This window comes from Nansenia antarctica (genome assembly GCF_963989245.1).
Source record: "Nansenia antarctica genome assembly, chromosome: 5".
Lineage (NCBI taxonomy): Eukaryota > Metazoa > Chordata > Actinopteri > Argentiniformes > Microstomatidae > Nansenia > Nansenia antarctica.
Window position 1 is genome coordinate 13,507,648 of NC_137690.1, and position 24,743 is coordinate 13,532,390.

Consider the following 24,743-nt stretch of genomic DNA (forward strand, 5'->3'; position numbering starts at 1 on the left):
CCCCTCCGCTCCAGGAAGTCCTTCAACAACGAGGTGGCTAGGCGCAGTGGGGACGTGGACCGGGTCAAGCAGGCCAAGTACAGGTTCGCCAAAGCGGTGAAGGAGGCGAAGCATCGCTTTTCGGAGAAGCTGCAGAAACAGCTCTCTGAGGGGGATTCCGCCTCCGTCTGGAAAGGCCTAAAGACCATCACCAACTACAAACCCAGGTCCCCGCTGATGTCCGACAACCTCCCCCTCGCTAACGAGCTGAACGAGTTCTATTGTAGGTTTGAGAAAGAGAGGTTCCCGCCCACCCCCGCCCTCTCCCTCCACACCCCCCGGCTACAACCACCACCCCCGTCCCCCAGGGGGGCCAATGTCCCTCCTGCTACCCCCCCCCTCCCCCCTCCCCCCCCCCTCCCTCCCCCCTCCTCACCCGCCCCGCCCACCCCCACCCCACTTTCCTCACCCCCTCTCTCTGTCACAGTGCGAGAGGTAAACAGACTGTTTAAGAGGCAGAATCCCCGGAAGGCAGCTGGTCCGGATTCCGTCTCTCCCTCTGTCCTGAAGCACTGCGCCGACCAGCTGGCCCCGGTGTTTACCCACATCTTCAACGCCTCGCTGGAGCTGTGTCACGTCCCAGCGTGCTTCAAGGCATCAACCATCATCCCCGTCCCCAAGAAGGCCAAGGTCACAGGCCTCAACGACTACAGACCCGTCGCTCTGACCTCCGTCGTCATGAAGGTCCTGGAGCGCCTTGTCCTGGCCTACCTGAAGCTCATCACGGATCCTGTGCTGGACCCCCTGCAGTTCGCGTACAGAGCCAATAGATCCACGGAGGACGCCGTGAACATGGCTCTGCACTACGTACTAGAACACCTAGACACTGCAGGCAACTACGCCAGGATCCTGTTCGTGGACTTCAGCTCGGCCTTCAACACGATCCTCCCACACATCCTGGAGCACCAGCTATCCCTGCTGCAGGTGCCGGTCTCCACCTTCAGGTGGATCACGGACTTCCTGACTGACAGGTCTCAGCGGGTGAAGCTGGGGAAGAGCATTTCCAGCTCCAGGACCACCAGCACGGGCTCCCCGCAGGGCTGCGTCCTGTCTCCAGCACTATTCTCCCTCTACACCAACAGCTGTGTCTCCCGCCACCCCTCGGTCAAGCTCCTGAAGTTTGCAGACGACACCACCCTGGTGGGCCTCATCTCCGGGGGGGACGAATCTGCCTACAGGGGTGAGATCGAGGGGCTGCAGAGCTGGTGCAGTTTAAACAATCTGGAGCTAAATGCTCTAAAAACAGTGGAGATGGTGGTGGACTTCCGAAGGAAAGCAGCCCTGCCCCCTCCCATCACGCTGGGAGGTACCCCGGTGGCCTCCGTGGAGTCATGCCGCTTTCTAGGCATGACCATCTCCCGGGACCTAAAGTGGGAGCAGAACACCGAGGCCCTCACAAAGAAGGCCCAGAAGAGGATGTTCTTCCTCCGGCAGCTGAGGAAACTCAGGCTGCCGAGGTCCATGATGGTCCAGTTCTACACGGCCATCATAGAGTCCATCCTCACCCACTCCATCATCACCTGGTTCCCTGCTGCAACGACCAAGGACAAGGCCAAGTTGCAGCGGGTGCTACGTTCAGCAGAGAGGGTGATCGGCTGTCCCTTGCCCTCCCTCAACTCCCTGCATGACACCAGGGCTCTGAGGAGGGCAAGGAAGATCATGGCAGACCCCTTCCACCCCGGCCACGGCCTCCTCACCCTGCTTCCCTCTGGAAGAAGGTTGCGGCTGCCTAAGGCACTGAAGGCCCGCCACAGGCTCAGCTTCTACCCCTCAGCCGCCAGGCTGATAAATGACTCTGGCTTCCCCCCCCCCCCCCCCCCGCCCCCAAGTCTGCCCAGGACTGAACTGGACTCACTGTAAAAAACTCTGCACTGCACTTTACTTTATACCGCACTATCCAATGCACTGTTGTCTGTCCTGTGTTGTTGTTGTGTTGTCCTGTTTTTTGATATGTGAAAAAAGTATAAACGCACTTGCTGTGGTGACGAAGCAAATTCCTATATGTGTAATGCATAGTGGCAATAAACGTTATCTCAATCTCAATCTCAATCTCAATCTCAATTACACGAGAGTACATGCACAAAACGGGCTAACGTTACTCATTAACTGTTTACACAACAGCGTCAGTCAAATCACAGTGTGACAGTCAGATGGAGCATTAGGTAAACAACCAACAGCAAGGTAATGCATATTATCAGCTAAGAAAAACAACGTTTACCTTTGATGACATCGACATGAGCCCTGTTTACCCGTACCTCCGCCGTTCTGTTCGTGATGATTTTCAGATTATTTTTGCACTGCACATATTGCCCTGTAATAAGAGCATGCGACCACAGCTCCCTTGTGTCTCGTATTGTCCAAATGTTCCGTGAATTTTAGCTGCATGTTTTTCCAGCATATAAATCCGTTGTCTATAAAAAATATTTTCCCCTGCCAATATTGTGTCGTTAAATCCAAATTTCCCGCTAAATTCAGACCAATTACAAAACTGTCTTGCAAGCGCGTCGCCTCGCGCATGTTGAGAGCGATTCAGTCTCGATTACGTGAACTGAGTGATACTTTAACAGGCGATGTCACGTGCGGTTGACTGTTGCATGTAACGTCCATTTCGGACACCAGGGGGCGAGAGAGGAACCGAAACGAGGAACCGAAATCTCCGTTGCAATTCGGTTCGGTAGGTACCGAATGTAAAGTAACCGGTACCATACCGGTACCGGTTTTCGGTACCCAACCCTAGTGTGGAGAGAGAAAGACAGCGATGCTGAGCTGGGAGGTGCATTGCTGGTCAAGGAGGCCTTGTCTTGGCCTGGTCTATCTGGTCCAACCAGGTCTTTAACTTGTATCATCGAGGTCCAGCTTACCCTTCTCTAGACATAGCTGAGTCAATCAATTTAATTTTGTAATGAAATAATTTATTAATATTGCAATATCTTTTCAATGCTTAAATATGCTTTATCGGTGAGGTCGGTTTAAAAAGTCTGGATCTTAGCCGCTTGGAACTCAAGATGGGATGTGGCCAGATTTCTGTGCAGCCTCCTCAGCCCACTGAGCCTCCAGCACAGTGACATGTAGCATGTTGTGGATGGATGAGATGGGACGTTCACCTGGAGGGAGGGAGAGTAAATATCAGTAACAGTAACTGTAACAGCTAATGGGGATCCATAGAAATAAACACATAGACTCACATATCATCTGCTTCTGGTCCTCATGGGCAGCGACAGCCAGAATGGAGGCAGGGAGAGGCTCCTGGTCCTGGACATGGACAGCAGGCTGCTGGGCCTGTGGCATGGCAGCCATGAAGAATCCAGGTGGGGAAGCAACCTGGTAGAGGTTGATGTCTGGGTTGGGAACGGTGCATACGCTGGCCATCCTCTGCATGTGCTGGTTGGTGCTGTGAGCCTGGCGCTCCTCCTTGCGCTGGGACAGGGCCACGTTCTGTGCAGCCTCCTCAGCCCACTGGGCCTCCAGCACAGCGACATCTAGCATGTTGTGGATGGATGAGATGGGACTCTCACATGGAGGGAGGGAGAGTAAATATCAGTAACAGTAACTAACAGCTAATGGGGATCCATAGAAACAAACAAATAGACTCACATATCATCTCCTTCTGGTCCTCATGGGCAGCGACAGCCAGAATGGAATAAGGGAGAGGCTCTTGGTCCTGGACATGGACAGCAGGCTGCTGGGCCTGTGGCATGGCAGCCATGAAGAATCCAGGTGGGGGAGCAACCTGGTAGAGGTTGATGTCTGGGTTGGGAACGGTGCAGACGCTGGCCATCCTCTGCATGTGCTGGTTGGTGCTGTGAGCTTGGCCCTCCTTGTTGCGCTGGGCCAGGGCCACGTTCTGTGCAGCCTCCTCAGCCCACTGGGCCTCCAGCACAGCGACATCTAGCATGTTGTGGATGGGTGAGATGGGACTCTCACCTGGAGGGAGGGAGAGTAAATATCAGTAACTGTAACAGCTAATGAGGATCCATAGAAACAAACAAATAGACTCAGGACGCTTTCTCAAGGCCTGGGTAGCTGAGAGGGAAGATAATCATAATCAAATATATTTATGGCAAATCTTTGGATAGTGGTCTTGTCTCTCTGTGCAGGGTGGCTTCATTAAATATACTGACCTTTGTGCGGAGAGGTGAGAGCCAGCTGGTTGGTCCAACATGGGGCAGCACAGTTCTGGGCCTGTGGCATGGCAGCCATGAAGAATCCAGGTGGGGGAGCAACCTGGTAGAGGTTGATGTCTGTGTTGGGAACGGTGCAGACGCTGGCCATCCTCTGCATGTGCTGGTTGGTGCTGTGAGCCTGGCGCTCCTCCTTGCGCTGGGCCAGGGCCACGTTCTGTGCAGCCTCCTCAGCCCACTGGGCCTCCAGCACAGCGACATCTAGCATGTTGTGGATGGATGAGATGGGACTCTCACCTGGAGGGAGGGAGAGTAAATATCAGTAACAGTAACTAACAGCTAATGGGGATCCATAGAAACAAACAAATAGACTCACATATCATCTGCTTCTGGTCCTCATGGGCAGCGACAGCCAGAATGGAGGCAGGGAGAGGCTCCTGGTCCTGGTCCTGGACATGGACAGCAGGCTGCTGGGCCTGTGGCATGGCAGCCATGAAGAATCCAGGTGGGGGAGCAACCTGGTAGAGGTTGATGTCTGGGTTGGGAACGGTGCAGACGCTGGTCATCCTCTGCATGTGCTGGTTGGTTGTGTGAGTCTGGCGCTCCTCCTTGCTCTGGGCCAGGACCACATACAGGGGCATGGTGGCCACGATGCAGCCGTTCATCTCAGTCACAGCCTTGGTGGCCGCCTCAGGGGAGGAGAAGCACACAAAGCCAAATCCCTTGCTGCGTCCACCCTCCATCATCACCTTTGCACTGGTGATTGTTCCAAAGTGGGAGAACTCTTTGTGCAGCTGCTCATCATCCAAGCAGTCATGCAAGTTCTTCACATAGAGGTTGACACCCTGGTAGAGAGAAACCCTGTTTAGTGAGATGTTTTTCATCCCTCAAATACATCAACAATGTTTACCATGACTATCAACTTATTTTACTTATACAGTATATGTATATTTTTTTCATAAACACACACCTGGTATCTGGTCCTGCAGCCCTGCTTTATCTGCTCAAACTGGCGCTTCAGCACAGTCTGGCGCTCTCCTCTCTTCAGGGCACGGCCCACGTAGATCCATCTCCCATTTATCTCCTGGCCATTCATCTCATCAATGGCTCTCTTGGCATCTTCATGCCTTTCGAAGTTGACAAATCCAAAACCCATGGATTTACCAGCGCCATCAGTCATGACACGGACGCTCAGGACTGGTCCAAATCTTTCAAACCTCTCCTTAAGGCGTTGGTCATCCATATCCTCTCCAAAGTTTTTGATGTAAATATTAGTGAACTCTCGAGCCCTGAATCCAAGTTCAGCCTCTCGTTCATCGCAAGATGTGGATTGTCCAATAAACACTTTTCTGCCACTCAATAACATGCCATTGAGTCTCTTAATAGCTCTCTCAGTGGCCTCCTGGGTATTATACTGCACAAAGCCAAAGCCTTTAGAGCCATTCTCATCAGATACTACCTTGCAGGAAAGGATGTCCCCAAACTCAGAGAACATGTCGTAGAGGTGCTTGCTGTCAAAAGTCTCCACTAAATTGTTGATGAAGATGTTACCGACCCCACTATTCCTCAGAGAAGGGTCACGCTGAGACCACATGATGCGCATAGGTCTTCCATTGACGTCATCAAAGTTCATGGTGTCCAGGGCACGCTCTGCGTCAGCTTGCTGTTGAAAGTTGACATAGGCATACCCAAGAGATTGGTGTGTTAGCAAATCTCTGCACACTCTTATAGAGATGATTGGACCAGAAGGGCTGAATTTCTCATGCAGCATTCCCTCAGTGGTGTCCCTGTGGAGATCTCCTACATACAAGGAGGCCATCGATTGAATAGACGCACTAGGATTAATGTCTGCTGACTGTAAGATTGGAAAAAGTTTGGAAAAGTTTGTGAAACAAATAACTGTATCTATCTAGCTCTTCACGGAGGACTTGCAGGTAAATGAACAGCATGTGTACTGCAGATGGATTCTAGAAGCCCAGCTCCATGAGAATTCTAACTTCAGTCATTGTTACATCACAGACCATAGCCAGGGTCCATTTAGAGGCCCTTAAGCATGTCTTTCCCAGAGAGAGAGAGTTGACCTCTCTACGGTCTACACATAGCTGCAACGTTTGCAGGAAAAGCACTATGCAAATAAAAAGTTATTATTATTATTATTATTATGATTATTATATTCATCACAAGTCATTTCACAGCAATCGGACTGGTTGAATTATGTCTCAAACCCACCAAGGTCATGTCCTCGGTGTGTCTCAATGGGAGCTACAGTCCTGGTCCATCCATGTTGGCAGAGCCTTCTGAAAAATCATTTCATAGAACACATTTGAAACAATGTAACTATTTATTGAACTAATAGATATTTCTTTGTTCATTCCCTAAACAACTGTTCAACTTAAGTTGAATTCAGCACATTGTCAAATGTGTAAATAACTTTAACTTTCCTACACTTTGCACATAACTGTGTAGACAGAGAGCTTCAGATGTAAGACTGACAAACAGTCAGATATTGCTTCCAGCTGTTTTACTTTTTCTTTTCAGTAAACCTCATTATGGTTTATGTATGGATACCCAAGTATATCAAAGTTAGCGTTGTTTTGGGGCCCAAAATACCATAACTGTCCCATCTCACTGCTGTGTAATACTGCTATAACTACATCTCACTGCTGTGTAATACTGATATAACTATATCTCACTGCTGTGTAATACTCAGTGATGCCGGTAACGCGATACTAAGTATCGCGATACTCTAATCTGATTACTTTTCCCAGTAACGAGTATTCTATCGCGATACTATTTCCAAATCAGTAATCTGATTAAAGTTACTTATTCAAGTGACTGTGCGTTACTATTGCGTTACTACCTCATAACTTAGGCTAAATGCAGTATTTCTTTGTAATGTTCGATAGTAAACAAACATTTATTGCTTTTCTCGCGTCTTGGGGAGTGACGTCAGTGATCACGTTTTCAACACGAGGTGCAGCAGAATCGCTCACGTGTATCACCACGCTGATTGCACAGTGTAAACAGAAGCGTATAATGGAGCGAGAACAGAGATATGCGTTAAATAGCTGGAAATATAGGGATTATTTTGAGTTTGTGTCAGCAAAGGATGACAAGAACATAAATGTTCGTTGTACACTCTGTGCTGGAAAGAAAATATTGTCCTGTGGTAAAACCACAACATCAAATTTAAAGAAACATTTGGAATCTCTGCACAGCACAGTCAAGCTCGCGGAGAAAGTCCCAGAGACCGCGGCCTCGACTTCTGCGGGAGGTCCCACACCGCTCAAGCAACAAAAGCTGGACTTCAGTAGGCCTACAAAATCACAACCTGTAAGTGTGGGAGAGTTGAATAAATTGGTCGGGCGGTATGTTGTAGAGGAAATGCTGCCCATAAACACAGTTGACTCGCCCTCTTTCCGTGCCATCATTAACAAGATCCCCACTACTACCAATGCCGAGCTACCTCACAGAACATCTTTTTCTTCGTACTTGGAGAAGGAGTATGCAGAGATGGAAAAACATCTGAAGGCTGCGCTGAACGAGGTCGACTATGTGTCAACTACAGCGGACATTTGGACAGCTAACAATAGGAGCTATATGGGAGTAACGCTCCACTGGATTAGTAGATCCACATTAGACCGCAACAAGGCTGCATTGGCGTGTAGGAGAATCCGCGGTAGACACACGTATGATGTTATTGGTGCAGAAATCGAAAACATTCACTCTTCATATGGACTAATCAACAAAGTAGTAGCAACAGTGACAGATAATGGATCTAACTTTGTCAAGGCATTTCAAGTCTATCAGCCTGCTGTCACAGAGTCCGATGATGAGACGGTGGAGGAGGCCACGGATGATGTCACTTTTTTAGATGTGTCAGAAATCCTATCAGCTGAGGATGATAGTGATGGCCAGCTGATTCTTCCCCCGCACCAAAGGTGTGCTTCACATACCCTCAACCTTATTTCTACAAGTGATGTGGAGAAGTACATCACTTCCAAACCAGAGAGCAAGGCTGTGTATAGGAGCAGCACAGCAAAATGCACAGCTCTCTGGACGAAAGCAAGCCGATCTACCGTTGCGTCAGAAACGGTGGAGGAGGTTAACAAAAGAAAGCTCCTGGTACCGACATCCACAAGGTGGAATTCCTTTTACGAAGCCATAAAGAGAATCGCAGAAATCCCCATGAATGAGCTGACTACTCTGTGCAACAAGCTGGGAGTGAAGTGCTTCAAAGACCAGGAGTACCAGTACCTGCATGAGTACTGTACCGTCATGAAGCCTCTAACTATAGCACTGGATATCCTACAAGGTGACTGTCCGTATGGGACTTTACTGCCCACACTTGAAGTCCTGATGCAGAAGACCCTTGCTGTGAAAGACACCCTATCCAAGATGACTGCAGGCCTTCCAGATGCCATAGTGCAGGTATGCTATGTTGTTCCATCTTAAAGATAAATAAATACATTTTCATTGCACTATTCATGAACATGGAGCAGAGTCACACCATACTGCAGTATGTAGGTTGTCAGTTGCACAAACTAATTGCATACATAATTAGTAAATAAAGGTATAAATAATAGACCTTATAGGCTACAACTAGATAATAATAAACATATCAAATTATATCTTTCAGGCTATCCAGACTCGTTTTGCCAGTGTGCTGGACAACAAAGATGCCCTTCTCGCAGCTGCTAGTTGTCCAAAATTCAAACTCCGATGGCTGAGAGATGAAGGTAGGAGGGAGCAAGTAAAGGAGCTTCTCACAGCAGAATGTCGCAAAACTGCTCCTGCAGCACAGAGCCCTGCCAGTGTACCCACCACGACTGCCAACCAAGGCGAGATGGACTTTTTTGCTTTTGAGGCGGAGCCAGAGGAGACCTACTCGGCAGAAAAGGAAGTCATGGACTACTTGAGGTCAGGGCATGAGCTTCAGATTCTGAATCAGTATCCAAACATTAAGAACATTTTCTTGAAGTATAACACTCCAACCCCATCTAGCGCTCCTGTAGAGCGGCTCTTTAGTCTGGGAGGTTTGGTGCCTAGAAGGAACAGACTTTCTGACAAGAGGTTTGAGAAGCTTCTGTTAATGAGATACAACCACTGGTTTACTCGCCCCTTTCCACTGTTTCACTCATAGTGTGTTCATGGCCTCCATAGCGTGTTCATGGCCTCCATAGCGTGTTCATGGCCTCCATAGCGTGTTCATGGCCTCCTTCCAGTCTTGACAGCTGAGTTCACTCTTCATTGATAAACTCAGACTCACCCAGTTTAGGATTAGGATTATATTAGGATCATATCTGAATGGTCAGGGTAGGTTTTAGGTTTTGTGAAACCACTCCTTGCTAGTTACTGTGTTAAATAAAGATTATATTTATTTTATTGTTTAAAAACAAGTATTTATGTTGGGTGAGGCAAAGAAAGACTCTTTATTTTGTTGTTTTAAGTTATTGTTTAAAGTTTAATTATGTAATTTAAGTTACTGTTAAAATAAAGTGAGTTTTGGCAAAACCAGTTTTCATTTTTATGTTGCGGGGGGGGGGGGGGGGGGGTCGGGTGCCTAGGCAGCTGCCAATAGTAACTAAAAAAGTAACTAGTAATCTAACTTAGTTACTTTTTAAATCAAGTAATCAGTAAAGTAACTAGATTACTTTTTAAAGGAGTAATCAGTAATCAGTAATCAGAATACTTTTTCAAAGTAACTGTGGCAACACTGGTAATACTGATATCACTACCAGTGTTTCCTCCAGGAATTTTGACAATGGTGGCGGGTGGGCGTGACCGCGATTTTTTCGCGTGCACGCGCATGAAACGCGCACGCGCGCTCAAAACAACGATTTTTTATTTTATTTAATTTTTTTCCTAATCACAGCCAAAACTAGAGGATGGCCAAAAAAAAGAAAAAATGAATATACAGAATATAAACTTGTGACCGACAGTCACATACACACACAAAGATCATCAGCTATAATATAATACGAAGTAGGCCTACATGAGCACAAAAGCGGCTAACGTTACTGATTAACTGTTTACTGTAGTGCAGAGAGATGGTAGTCGTAGGCGGCGTATCAAATGACAAAGCTAAACGTTTAATGAAGGACATGAACGATTGTCAACAACACACTCAAGCAGTAAATAGAACAGTCTAAACAACTTGGGTACTACGGAAGGAACAATAGTCTCAACCTATAGTTCCGTGCGTGAATTATGTCAACCCACCACATTACAGAAGTAAAATCACAGTCAGATGGAGCATTCGGTAAACAGCTGAGTATCAGCTGAGTTAAAGAAAACAAACTCTTACCTTTGATGAGACCCACATGAGCCCTGTTTTCCCGTACTTCTCCCGTGTGTCTCTTATTGTCCAAATGTTCCCTGAATTTTAGCTGCATGTTTTTCCAGCATGTAATTCCGTTGTCAATAAAAAAATCGTCTCCCCTTCTTTTCCCCTTGACAATACTGTGTCGTTGCTAAAGTGACGGCACATAAGAATCGTTTTTTGACTTGCAAATGTCTGCTAACGTAGCACTTGAAACTGGCGCCGTTCTCTGGACTGCAGCTGCTCCCGCGTTAGCATTAGCATCCATCTTTTCTTCTCCCTTCTCACCGTCACGAGCTCAAATGACACTTGTCGGCCGATCTAACTCTTTCTTAACACTCACTTACAGGACTTCTGACACCATGTCGTGTTAGTCTATTAAACATACACGTGAGTCCTTCTGTATTTCAATGTAAGTGTCTTTATTTTAACTCGCTCTGTAAGCTCTACAATACCGGTCTCTTGTTGTCTCGTCGTAACCTGCCCACCTGACCTGGGGGGTATTCCATCAACGTCGCTAAAGGAAAATCCTGGCTTATTTTTGATAACTCTCGCGAGACCTATCAGAATATGCCTGGATATTTGTAAGAACTCTCGCGAGATTTATCAGACTAAACCTGGATTTTCCCTTTAGCGATGTTGATGGAATACCCCCCGGATGTCACTACGGTGGCCTGTACACAATAACAATAATACCACAGTTCACATTTAGACCAATCAGGAGCCCTTGTGTCACGTCGTCAACTGAATGTCATTAATCTGATTTTGGATCAGCGGTTAGAGAGAGATGGGCGTGGATTTAGGTGCACTTTTAGTCAACATCCATTATAGCGCTGATCTAGGATCAGATATATTTTAATCAGCTAAAATGCAAATTTTTTTTTTTTTTTGAGAACTTTTTTTTTTTTTTTTTGTTGTGGACTGAATCAATTCGTGGCGGAGGAAATTCCATCGTGGCGGCCCGCCACCAATAAATGCATGTAGAGGAAACACTGACTACATTAAAAACTGAATTTGTTCTCACTCACAATAACGCACGCGCACACACACACACACACACACACACACACAGTGCTCAGAGCTTTACTTTGGGACTATTTAGTTTAAGTCCAGCTGTTGCCTCTGTTGTGAGGCTGAAGCCCGCCTTAATGACAGTTATTCTAGACTCTCTGTCCTCTCGGCCTCTCTCTCTGTCCTCTATCTATCGATCTCTGTGTCCTCTCTCTGCCTCCCTCCCTCCCTCTTGTCTCTTTCTCTTTCTCTCTCTCTTTCTCTCTCTCTTTCTCTCTCTCTCTCTCTCTCTCTCTTCAAGCATTAATAACCAAACCTGTTGTCTGTCCAAACACATGATCCTCCCCACTGATGCTCTTCCTTTATGGTCTCTAGGTGCGGATTGAGACGGCCACAACCCTGAAGCTCAATATCCTTCTCGTATGTTTACAACAAACGTCATGTATTGACATTTTTGCTTTCTTTCCAAATAAAAATCATTATCACTCTCTCCTTCTGAACAAATGCATTGACAAGTTTTCAATACCATTGATAGTGAATGAATAGTGAATAGTGAATAGAATAGACGGGATAGGATTCAAGCCTGTTTAATGAAGTCACTCAGGAATGTTCAGTTGACCCGCAAGACCTCTCATCGTCACTACCTTAACGCATCATCACCTGTGGACGACTTTGAGTTCCGGACCGAACAGTTCCTACCGGTGAGGAATCTGACGTTCTTGTGGAAATGGAACTGCAATGAAATGAAATGTTGTTTTATTCTGCCTATGCTTTCTTAGACTGAACGTGTTATAGAATGGACGATATGGATCAAAGCTATGAATGTTAGAAATGAAATGGAGCTCTTTTTCTCTCCCCTCATCCCTTCCTTCTGCTGCTCTTACCTCTCTCTCTCTCTTCTCTCTCTCTCTCTCTGTCTTTCTCTCCCCCTACAGTATCTAGAGTCTATATTCGGGCTGTTGTTCCAGCTGCTGCAGCAGGTGACAGAGTGTGACACCAAGATGCAGGTCCTCCATGTCATCTCCTGCGTCATCGAGAGGGTCAGCATCCAGGTGAGAGGTCAGGGGGTGGTCTCCACAAAGTTCAAAGGTCACAACATAGTAGAGGTAGAGAGTTGCTGATGTCCAAAGGCCATAATGCAGGTAAAAGTTGAAGACAGGGTTCACATGGGGGGGGGGGGGGCGGGCGGGCACTGAGTGGGAGGGAGTTGTTAGAGATGAATAAGATAAGAATAACAATAAGAATTCATTTCATTCATGGCAGTGTATATTTTGTATGACAAGCTACATTTTGGAGTTCCTCTCCGGTCGCTGACATGCCTTGATATTTTGCTAGGATCTGTTGCATCTTCATCCGATCGTGAAGCTAATCTGTTGAGATTTTGACCCGAAACTCACCGTAAATTTCGTCCTCTAACTCTTTTCCAGTTAGTCTCTTGACTTAAACTGAAATTGCCTTCCTTCTGGTAGACTGTCAGTCTAGTTCAGTCTCCTCCACTCTACAAACGGGCCTGTCTTAAACTCCCTACTGTATGTGAGAAGAAAATCCCAATGAATATTCTGTCACTCCTCACAGGGAGTCTTTGAAGCGATATAAGAAAGAAGCGTTGGGAGAAAACATGGAATGAAACGAAACTATCAGCGGAGGATATAATTCATTTTTTTTCTTCTCTCTTTCTATTTTCCATATTCACAAATTACCCTTTAGAGATAAGTTGGCTCCCCTCTCATCTTCTTTAAAGACCTTTGGAAGTGGATTTCTTTCTTTCTTCAGTTAAGGGCAGAAGTTGAAAGTCTGTCTGGGATATTAACTAACCTCCCTGCCCCAAACCAGCTCGTTAAAATGGTGTAACGGTGCAGGAAATCCCAGCACTGAGTGAGGGGGGGCTGGGGGAGAGGGGGGGGGGGAGGGGAGCGAGAGAAAACTCAGTTTAGAGTCTATAATTCAATTTTCTTTTTTTTTTTGTATCCTGGGAGTCTTAGTTTTGACCCACTGCACCGGAGCACTTTTGAAATCAGGGGCCATTCTGTGCCGTCCTCCTTTCCAATTTCACAGAGGGAAATAGAGCGACTGGCTCCATTCAGGATCCGTGGTCCTGGCTTCATCTAATAGAGATATTGTCATCAATGCGTCTTTTGGTAGCATTTTCTCATAGGGATAGAAAGAGAGAGGACTGTTTGGGTAAATTAGTTTAGTTCTGAGAATTAGTATGATTATGAACGTCTGTGGGGAAGTGTGTGGTTAATTGGATATTTAGTCATTTTTGCTCTTATCTCCGTGTTGCTAATGAACACATTTCAGGGACCATTAGCAGCTAGTGAAAGGGTTGTTATGTTTGTTTGGTGTACTGATGAAGACATGGTTAATGGTTACTGAATGGTAATGTACTGCTGTGGGTTGTTGTGACAGTGTGTTTGTTTGTTTGTTTGTTTGTTTGTGTTAGATCCGGCCCTACGTGGGCTGTCTGGTCCAGTACCTGCCGCTCCTGTGGAAACAGTCGGAGGAACACAACATGCTGCGCTGTGCCATACTCACCACCCTTGTCCACCTGGTACAGGTACGACACACACACACACACACACACACACACACACACACACACACACACACACACACACACACACACATAAACCCCTCTCTTCCCTCAAGTTTAAATCTGTAAGAAGCCCTACAGAAGACGCTGTCTGCATCCCAAAAATGGCCAAACAAACACCCAAGCAAAGAAAAGTGTCTTCTGCAGTCTGAACAGATGTATGGCTGAACAGATGTATGGCTGAACAGATGTACGGCTGGATACGCCACCTAGCCTCTACCAGAGTGTGAGCTCCAAACAGGGCTTCTACATTATTCACTTCTGGTGCATAGTCCCATTATGGCCTGGTTCCTTTGGAACTGTTCATTCCAGTCAGACCCTGACACTCTGGAACACGCACGGCCAAGACCCATTTGGGCTGAACCACTTTGTTGTGTATTATGTGTCCTCCAGAGCAGAGCAGTGACCATCTGGAGGACACACACACACACACACACACACACACACTCACACACACACACACACACTCACACACACAAGCCATACTCTACACACAAGTTGAGATGGAAGAAAGTGAGAGCGGTAAAGAGATGGAGGGTGACCTGAGACAGTGGTTTGAAAGGGCATAGCAGAGGTAGAGGTGTGATTTTGGAGGCCTGAAGAGGGATAGAAGACTGGCTGTGAGAAGACAGAGGGAGAGAAGAGAAGAGAAGAGGCTGAGAGAAGACAGAGGGCTGGGGAGGAGAGAAGAGGCTGAGAGAAGACAGAGGAGAGAGAGAAGAGGCTGAGAGAAGACAGAGGGCTGGGGAGAAGAGAAGAGGCTGAGAGAAGACAGAGGGCTGGAGAGGAGAGGCTGAGAGAAGACAGAGGGCTGGGGAGGAGAGAAGAGGCTGAGAGAAGACAGAGGGCTGGGGAAGAGAGAAGAGGCAGAGAGAAGACAGAGGGCTGGGGAGGAGAGGAGAGGCAGAGAGAAGACAGAGGGCTGGGGAGGAGAGAAGAGGCAGAGAGAAGACAGAGGGCTGGGGAGGAGAGAAGAGGCAGAGAGAAGACAGAGGAGAGAGAGAAGAGGCTGAGAGAAGACAGAGGGCTGGGGAGGAGAGAAGAGGCTGAGAGAAGACAGAGGGCTGGAGAGGAGAGGAGAGGAGAGGCAGAGAGAAGACAGAGGGCTGGAGAGGAGAGGAGAGGAGAGGCAGAGAGAAGACAGAGGGCTGGGGAGGAGAGGAGAGGCAGAGAGAAGACAGAGGGCTGGAGAGGAGAGGAGAGAAGAGGCAGAGAGAAGACAGAGGGCTGGGGAGGAGAGAAGAGGCAGAGAGAAGACAGAGGGCTGGGGAGGAGAGGAGAGGCAGAGAGAAGACAGAGGGTTGGAGAGGAGAGAAGAGGCAGAGAGAAGACAGAGGGCTGGAGAGGAGAGAAGAGTAGAGGCTGAGAGAAGACAGAGGGGAGGAGAGAAGAGGCAGAGAGAAGACAGAGGGCTGGAGAGAAGAGGAGAGGCTGAGAGAAGACAGAGGAGAGAAGAGAAGAGGCAGAGAGAAGACAAAGGGCTGGGGAGGAGAGGAGAGGCAGAGAGAAGACAGAGGGCTGGAGAGAAGAGGAGAGGCAGAGAGAAGACAGAGGGGAGGAGAGAAGAGGCAGAGAGAAGACAGAGGGCTGGGGAGGAGAGAAGAGGAGAGGCAGAGAGAAGACAGAGGAGAGGAGAGGAGAGGCAGAGAGAAGACAGAGGGCTGGGGAGAAGAGGAGAGAGAGAGAGTTGGCAGTCTGAGGGTGCAGACGAGAGGAAGGGCTACAGATGGGTGTCAGTGCTGATGGACTGTTACATCTTGTTGGCAGGTTTTTAGGCAACATGATGTGTGTGCCAGTATGATATGATTGACAGCTCTTGACCATCTCCTCAATCTGTCTCCTCGCTGGATACAGTGGTGTGTGTGTGTGTGTGTGTGTGTGTGTGTGTGTGTGTGTGTGTGTGTGTGTGTGTGTGTGTGTGTGTGCGTGCGTGTGTGTGCGCGCGTGTGCTTGCATGTGTGCATACTGTATGCGTATGGAGAGATGGGCCATTCTGTTGTTGTACGCTGTCCTCTGTGTGAACTCCACAGTGACTCACCAGACCCACAGAAGGTCACTCAGTCTGAGCTCATCAAGTTAAGAAGTAAAGGAGTTAAGAAACTGCCCTGGGTATTACCTCATACACTGTGAAACGTTGTGTAGAACACATGCTGTATGTCTCTCTCTCTCTCTGTCTTTGGAATTTTCTTTTGTTGTTTTAAAGGCCAGTTCAGATCAAAGATTCACAATGAGACGAGTTGAAACTTGCAACCACTTGCAACAGAATCCCAAAACTATGGTTTGCAACATTCTAAAACTGGGCACAGACACAGGTGACCGTTTCCATAACAACGACGCAAGTTGTTTTTACCTGGCAAGAAAAAGAGAGAAATGGATGACAGCGACAGTGACTTGCTGGCAGTGTTTGCAGAAACAACACTTATCAACAAATCTTGTCTATCGGTGAAGATGCCGAGCTAGGAAACCCAGGATCTGGAGCCGTCTTTGGCTACTGCAGCGGCAGAGACAGGGGGCCTACGGCAACTTATGTAAGGAATTGGAAACTGGGGATATACTGGCTTCTACCAATTTCGCTCGCTTATTTCCCTATTCTATTCTATTTTTGTTCTATTTTTACTGGTCTGTTGTAGTGACTACATTATGGGTTCATGTTCTCCTCTTGCTGTTGGTTGTGTAGTGGGAGGGAACCAGTTCTGGCACTAGGGGCAGAGGGGAGGATTATTAACGTTGCAACTTCCTGTTTAGACACAAGAGTTTTGGTGATCGATTTCCTGGTCCTGTACGGAGAGTACAAGTTGTTATTTTGATTAAACAGTTATCATTACGTTGCCTACGTCTTTCCTTTTTCCTCCGGCACTACACTGGTGACCCCCGACGTGGATTTTTGTTAACGTAATTGTGTACAAAAACCAGCGAGCGAACATTACAATCCTGCAAAATGTCCGGGCGAGGAAGACGTTCAAACCAGCGGCAGCCATCACCATCCCCTGTCAGGGTAACGCGTGGTGCGCACACTCCCACTCTCAAGCTACCGGAGTTCTGGGACTCAACGCCTGCTGCATGGTTTGCTATTGTAGAGGCACATTTTAACAAAAGTGACATCGATGACGACGACGACCGGTACAACCATGCTGTGGCAATGTTGGGCAGCTCCACCGCAGCTCGAGTGGTAGGTTTTTTGTCTGCTCCCCCGACGACGAACAAATATGAGCGCCTCAAGGCCCTGCTTCTAGAGACATTTGAACTGTCCACTGCGGAGAGGGTGCGTCGCCTATTTGCCATGTCGGACTTGGGTGACGAGAGGCCTTCTGCGCGCATGGAGAGGATGCTAAACCTGCTCGGTACAGAAGACCCCATGATCCTCTTCACAGAGCTGTTCATGCGCACATTGCCAGCTCAAGTTAGGATGGCGCTGGCCAACACCGCCATCATGGAGCCCCGCGCCCTGGCCAGGGAGGCGGACCGGTTCGTCTTGGCCATGCCTCAACGGTCCCCCGACCTGCTCGCTCCCGCGGCCGCCCCGCCACCCGACCGTCGCAGGAGAGCGAAGGATGACGCCAGACCTTCTGGCCAGCAGGGTAACGCTGCGGGCCATTGTTTCTACCACGCCACTTTTGGCGCCAAGGCCAAACGGTGCCGCTCACCCTGCACCTTCGGACCGACGGGAAACGGCGGGGCCGGCACTCAGTAGTGGCCCTGAGCGCTGGCGTCACCAACAGGCTGCTCTTCATACAAGACACCGCCTCTGGTCGCAGTTTCCTTTGTGACACAGGTGCCCAGTGGAGCATCATTCCGGCAGAGAGATCGGATGTGGCGAAGGAGGAGCGTGGTCCGCAGTTGGCAGGCGCGGACGGCACACCTATCTGCTCTTATGGCACTAGGGCGGTGGACGTGTGCTTCGGAGGGCAATGCTTTTCGTGGGATTTTGTCATAGCGGCTGTCACATTTCCCCTCCTTGGTGCGGATTTTCTGTGCGCCCACAACCTGTTGGTGGACGTGGGGAACAGGCGCCTGGTCAACTCACAGACTTTCGCTTCCTTCGCCTGTACGCAGGGGGAGGCGGTCTACAGCGGGTGGTCCAATACGCTCGCCGAAAGTGACCAGTACCTTCGGCTGCTCGCCGAATTCCCCGACCTTACCAAGCCCACCTTCTCCGCGCCCACGGTGAAACACGGAGTGGAGCACCACATCGAGACCGAGGGGCCTCCCCTCCACGCCAGGGCCAGGCGCCTCAACCCGGAGAAGCTGGCCATCGCCAGGGCGGAGTTTGCGCATATGGAGCAGGTGGGCATCGTTCGGCGCTCGAGCAGCCCCTGGGCGTCTCCCCTGCACATCGTCCCTAAGTCAGACGGCGGGTGGCGCCCATGTGGGGACTACCGCCGCCTCAACGACGCGTCCAAGCCTGACCGCTACCCGGTCCCACATGTCCAGGACTTTTCAGCGAACCTGGCAGGCAAACGCTTCTTCTCCAAAGTGGACCTGGTACGGGGGTACCATCAGGTGCCGGTGCACCCCGAGGACGTCCCTAAGACGGCCGTAATCACGCCATTTGGACTCTTCGAGTTTCTGCGGATGCCGTTCGGCCTGAAGAACGCGGCGCAGACCTTCCAACGCCTCATGCACTCGGTGCTCCGGGACCTACCATTCCTCTTCGTCTACTTGGATGACATCCTCGTCGCAAGCACCACGGAGGAGGAGCACCTGTCCCACCTCCGGGCCCTTTTCACACGGCTCAGCCAACATGGGCTGATTGTCAATCCGGCGAAGTGTGAGTTCGGACGGAACACCATCGACTTTCTCGGGCACCGGGTCTCCGCAGAGGGGGTGACCCCCCTCCCCTCGAAGGTGGAAGCTGTCGCTGCTTTCCCGCGCCCCAGCACAATCAGCGAGCTCAAGGGGTTCATCGGGATGGTAACCTTCTACTATCGCTTCCTCCACCACATCGCTCACATCCTGCGGCCTCTGTACGATGCCCAGAAGGGCAAGACTCTGAAGCAGCCGGTGGACTGGACGGCGGAGCGTGTCAAAGCCTTTCAGGACACCAAGGCGGCCCTGGCCCGCGCTGCCATGTTGGCCCACCCCTCGCCCTCGGCACCCACTGCTCTCACCACGGACGCCTCTGACTTTGCTGTGGGAGCGGTGTACGAACAGTGGGTTGGGGACGCCTGGCAGCCTCTTGCATTCTTCAGCCGCCAGCTGTCTCCCAGAGAGCAAAGGTACAGCACATTCGACAGGGAGCTCCTCGGGCTGTGGCTTGCTGTCAGACACTTCCGTTTTTTACTGGAGGGCCGCGAGTTTACGGCCTACGTGGACCACAAGCCACTCACGCACGCCATGTCCAAGGTGGCGGAGCCGTGGTCCGACCGCCAACAGCGCCAGCTCGCCTACATATCCGAGTTCACCACAGACATCCAGCACGTTGCTGGGAAGTCCAACCAGGTCGCGGATTGTCTCTCCAGGGCGGTGGTTGGTGCGGTCCAACTGGGTTTGGACTACGCGCGCATGGCTGCAGACCAGGCCGCCGACCCCGCCGTCCAGGCTCTCAAGTTGTCGGACACAGGACTGCGCCTAGAAGAGGTGGTTTTCGGTGACGCAGGGGCCACGCTCCTGTGCGACGTCTCCATGGGTCAGCCACGACCGGTGGTCCCCGCCAACTGGAGGCGCCCCGCCTTCGAGGCGATACACGGCTTGTCTCACCCTGGTAGGAAACCGTCCTCACGGCTGGTGTCAGAGAAATTCGTCTGGCATGGGCTCAAGAGGGATGTGAGGGCCTGGGTAGACACGTGCATCGCCTGCCAGCGCGCCAAGGTGCATCGACACGTCAAGGCCCCCCTGGAGCAGTTCTCTGTGCCTGAGCGGAGGTTCGATCATGTAAACGTGGACCTGGTAGGGCCGCTGCCCCCCTCGCACGGATACACCTATCTCTTTACCATGGTGGACAGGACTACTCGCTGGCCGGAGGCAGTTCCGCTCTCCTCAACGACAGCCCCCGACCTGGCCCGGGCGTTCATCGCGGTGTGGGTCTCCCGCTACGGCACCCCTGCTGATCTCTCCTCTGACCGTGGCTCACAGTTTACTTCAGAGCTGTGGGCAGCGGTGGCGGAGAATCTGGGGGTCAAGCTCCACCGCACAACCGCCTATCACCCGCAGGCGAACGGGCTCTGTGAGCGTTTCCATCGATCCATGAAGGCCGCCCTTCGAGCCAGCCTCACGGACAGCAACTGGCTTGACAAGCTGCCGTGGGTCATGCTGGGGCTCAGGACAGCGCCTAAGGAGGACCTCCAGTCGTCGTCCGCTGAGCTGGTGTTTGGACAGCCGCTGCGGGTCCCCGGTGACTTCATTCCCAAGTCAACGGAGCCCTGGTCCGCCGCCGCTCAGCGCGCCTCCCTGCTGGACAGCGCCAGGACCTTCGTCCCGGTCCCGACTACGCAGCATGGTGTCCCTACTTCGAGGGTGCCCCCGGAGCTGCACTCAGCGAGGTTCGTTTTCATTCGTCATGATGGCCACAGGACTCCACTACGTCCTCCTTATGACGGGCCTTTCCGTGTCATCGAGGCCGGAGCCAAGAACTTCATGGTTGACATGGGGGGTAGGCCTGAGTGTGTGTCCGTTGATCGCCTCAAACCGGCCCACTTGGACCTTGAACTGCCCCTGGACTTGGCCCTGCCACCGCGCAGAGGCCGGCCTCCAGTCCTACCTCCCCTGCAGCGCCCTGGCCATTCCCCCCTCCGACCCCGACAACCCCCCGCAGCTCGCGAGCCCCCGGTCGTCACTGCCCCCCGTCCTTCCCTGCAGGAGGACGTGATGGGCGATGTCACACCTCCTCCCGCACCTCCTGACTTTACCTACGATCGTAGGGGCCGGGCCATACGCCCTCCTCGCCGTGAGGATTTCCAATATTGAGGTGAACACTGGGGGGGCTGGTGTAGTGACTACATTATGGGTTCATGTTCTCCTCTTGCTGTTGGTTGTGTAGTGGGAGGGAACCAGTTCTGGCACTAGGGGCAGAGGGGAGGATTATTAACGTTGCAACTTCCTGTTTAGACACAAGAGTTTTGGTGATCGATTTCCTGGTCCTGTACGGAGAGTACAAGTTGTTATTTTGATTAAACAGTTATCATTACGTTGCCTACGTCTTTCCTTTTTCCTCCGGCACTACACTGTGCTGTTTCCTGAATGGCGGAAGCGACGTTCTACGTTCTAGATGTTCTTACGTTCTAAAACGGCACGTGGCGATTTGACACGGTAGGTCTTTTGAGACGACACGCAACGGCTTCAGCCGCCCTGCGGCGGGGTCTGAACTGGCCTTTAGAATCTGCCCTCTCCTGTCTGCTAATGTCACTTTCTGTGTGATATCACAGGGCCTGGGGGCGGAGAGTAAGAACCTGTACCCCTTCCTGCTTCCTGTCATCCAGCTGAGCACTGACGTCTCCCAACCACCTCACGTTTACCTTCTGGAAGACGGGCTTGAGCTGTGGTAGGTACAACACACACACACACACACACACACACACACACACACACACAGTTGTGCCTTTGATGTATGTGGTGATGTGTGCGTATCCTCCTTTACCACCGAAGTCTGTGAGAAGCACTAGTGCTGTCTGTCCTCACATTGATACTAACAGCATCTGTCACACTCCTAAAGGTAGACATTTATTATCACTTAGATACTGCACTCACTCACCTCTCTCTCTCTCTCTCTCTCTCTCTCTCTCTCTCTCTCTCTCTCTCTCTCTCTCTCTCTCTCTACCTCTCTCACTCTCTCTCTCTCTCTACCTCTCTACCTCTCTCACTCTCTCTCTCTACCTCTCTCACTCTCTCTCTACCTCTCTCTCTCTACCTCTCTCACTCTCTCTCTAAAACCATATTCTTATAATCATGCACCATCTGCTACCGTGGCTAGAAGCAGTAACACACACACCCAGCTAGAAGCACACACACACACACACACACACACACACACACACACACACACACACACACACACACAGATGGCTTGTTTGTCAAAGTAAAATAACTCTTAATCTGCTTAAATAAACCACCATGACCTTTCGTTCTTCTCTCCTCTCTCTCTCTTTCCGTCATTCGCTCTCTTTCTATCTCTCTCCTTCAAGGCTCGCTCTGTCTTTCTCGCACTCTCTCACTCCTTTGCGGCGTCAGCCTATGAAATATTCAGTGTTCAATGTTATTTATTTATTTTTGCAGTGTAAGTGATGCTGCTGTCAGTTTTGCCTTTTCATCCTCACTGATGAACAGTTGTGACCTAAGTACTTGTTTATCTCATTTACTGAGTCATTTGTGTCATTTGTGTCATTCGCTCACTCTCTTGTTGTCATTATCCTGTTCTCTCTCTCTGTGTCTCTGAAACGCTGTCGCTCTGTCTCTCTTCTCTCTCTCTCTCTCTCTCTCTCTCTCTCTCTCTCTCTCTCTCTCTCTCTCTCTCTCTCTCTCTCTCTCTCTCTCTCTCACACACACACACACACACTTACCGTATCTCTCAACGTAATGGGTTGTGTGCAAATAACCAGTGTAATGTAAAAAATACCTTCTTACCATTATCACTCAACACTTTGTCATCACACTCAGTCTTGCTGTTATTCATTTTTTCGAGAATGTTTTCAGACTATTTTTCCACCAGCTGAACATCAGAACTGTATAGTACAGTATGTTTTGCCCCAGTCAAGAGTTTTAGATGAAGTCTAGCAAAACCGTTCCTCGTTTTGGCAGTTAGCGTTCCATTACTCATTTGCATTCTCACAATCAATTTCTGGTGCCATCATAGTGGCCACTAAGACTCGGTTTCTCAAACAAGGTTGGTTGGTTGTCCTGTTACAGTAGCCCTGAGTGGTGTTGTGAACTTTTCTCTTCCTCCTTTCTCCCGTCCTTCCTCCCTCACTCCCTTCCACCCTCCTTCTCCACTGCCTTCCTCTCTCCCCCCCTCTTCTTCCCTCCCTGCCCCTTCCCTCCCTTCTTTCCTCCATCCCTCCCTCACTCCCTCCAGGTTAGTGACGTTGGAGAACAGTCCGGCCATAACCACAGAGCTGCTAAGAATCTTCCAGAACATGTCAGCTCTGCTGGGTGAGTGTTTCCTGCTGTGTATAATGGTCCTATCCTGAAGGCCTCTAGCAGACTTTAGTAGTCCACACTTCACACAAGGCAGCTTTACCTTAGCCTAGTCATTCTCCTGGTCATGGGGCTTGCCAATGAAGTTGGTGTATAAATGGGAGGTGTGGTGTTTATGGTTGATGATTTCTGATTGTAGTGACTTTTGGATTATGATGATGTAGATGAGTATGCTAGTGGTAATAAGCGTAGTGGTTTTTGAATCACAGGAGAAGACACCTGGAATTGTTGTCTAGTTTTCATCTGAATCGCAATCCGCATCTACAGGGTATAGTTTGACAAATCACTCCCAGTGCTTTTCCTTAGAGAGAGGTTATGATTTAGTATCATTGTCACGCTCCTGGAATGGCTTCAAGGCCAGTTTTTTCATATCTTTCGTCTTGTGTTTGGGCTGGTGGCTGATGGAGGCTAAATCCTCTTGAACGATGGGCCCTTATTGACCACGGTTGTGGGCTGGATTGATTCAGTGCTAGTATGGAGTCAGAAAATCAGGCCTGTGTGTGTATGTGTGTATGTGTGTGTGTGTGTGTGCGTGTGTGAGAGAGTGAGGAGATTGAACAGGCTCAGTAGTCCATCACAAGCTGAATTTCTGCTGCAGTTCTGGAGGGCAACTGGATGGATGGATGGATGGATGGATGATGATTGGACTGATAGATGGATGGAGAGGGATAGATGGATAATAGATGGATTACTGTTGAGAGGATCTTGCAGCGCACACTGACAGTCCATGTCATCCTTCCCCTGTTTAACAAATAAATAAATAATGTCTTGCAATTATGTCACACACATCCTCATTCACACTACAATACATACAGTACAACATATACAATCATATTGGCATCGATAACCTCTTCAGCTAACTCCACGGTTTCTTTCTGTGGAACTGCGTGTGCAAATCGGGTTGTAAACAAGAGCATGAGCAGATGAGCTCATCACAAGCGAGGGATGTGTGGAGTTGCTAACTTCTGGCCTCTGAGATGACATTCATCACATTCCTCCTGTGGTTTTGAGTCTTCTGGAAGTTGACGTTATCAAACTATCGTTTTATGATAAAGCGGCGTCTTCTTACCTGTGAGCTCTTTCATTAGCGGTGGTCGATTAAATGCCTCCAATGCATCGGAAAAGTAGCGAGATCAAAGACGCGCATCTTTATGCAGTTGGGTTCGTCCACATGCATCTTCCCACTGCTTTCTCCTCTTCCGCTCATTCACTAACCTTGTCATTGCCTCTATGCTGTATATTGATTCCATTCAGCTTAACATTATATATTGTTCACAAATAGCCTACACAGACAACTTTATCACTTCATATCACATACTCTATAAATATATTGAAAACATATACCTCCCATGTCTGATTAACAATGCATCTTGGCACTACAATGTGTTACCATGTTGAAGCATTTCCAGATATCTCAAAAAACTGCCTTTGAAATTTGATCATTTTGGCTAAAAGCTAAGGCTAATGCTAATATAGCACTTTAAAACTCATCTTCTCATGACCGCTTTTCCTGATTCAGTCAGAAGGGGGT

At 49.5% G+C, this 24,743-nt stretch overlaps 2 protein-coding genes across 2 annotated transcripts in view; one reads left to right on the forward strand and one right to left on the reverse strand.

Moving 5' to 3' along the window:
* The window catches only part of ipo11 (importin 11), a 161,197-nt gene that overhangs the window by 63,595 nt on the left and 72,859 nt on the right, over window positions 1-24,743 (forward strand). The window contains exons 17-21 of the mRNA XM_080531365.1: window positions 11,869-11,913; window positions 12,429-12,545; window positions 13,937-14,050; window positions 21,448-21,563; window positions 23,091-23,167. Of these exons, the coding sequence (XP_080387491.1) occupies window positions 11,869-11,913; window positions 12,429-12,545; window positions 13,937-14,050; window positions 21,448-21,563; window positions 23,091-23,167 (469 nt within the window). The remainder of the gene's footprint in view (window positions 1-11,868; window positions 11,914-12,428; window positions 12,546-13,936; window positions 14,051-21,447; window positions 21,564-23,090; window positions 23,168-24,743) is intronic.
* LOC308159089 (polyadenylate-binding protein 1A-like) lies at window positions 3,040-5,979 on the reverse strand (the record flags this gene model as incomplete). Its single annotated transcript, XM_080532845.1, has 4 exons — window positions 3,040-3,143; window positions 4,161-4,374; window positions 4,790-5,005; window positions 5,131-5,979. 4 exons carry the CDS (start codon window positions 5,977-5,979, stop codon window positions 3,040-3,042), a joined length of 1,383 nt encoding a protein of 460 aa, XP_080388971.1.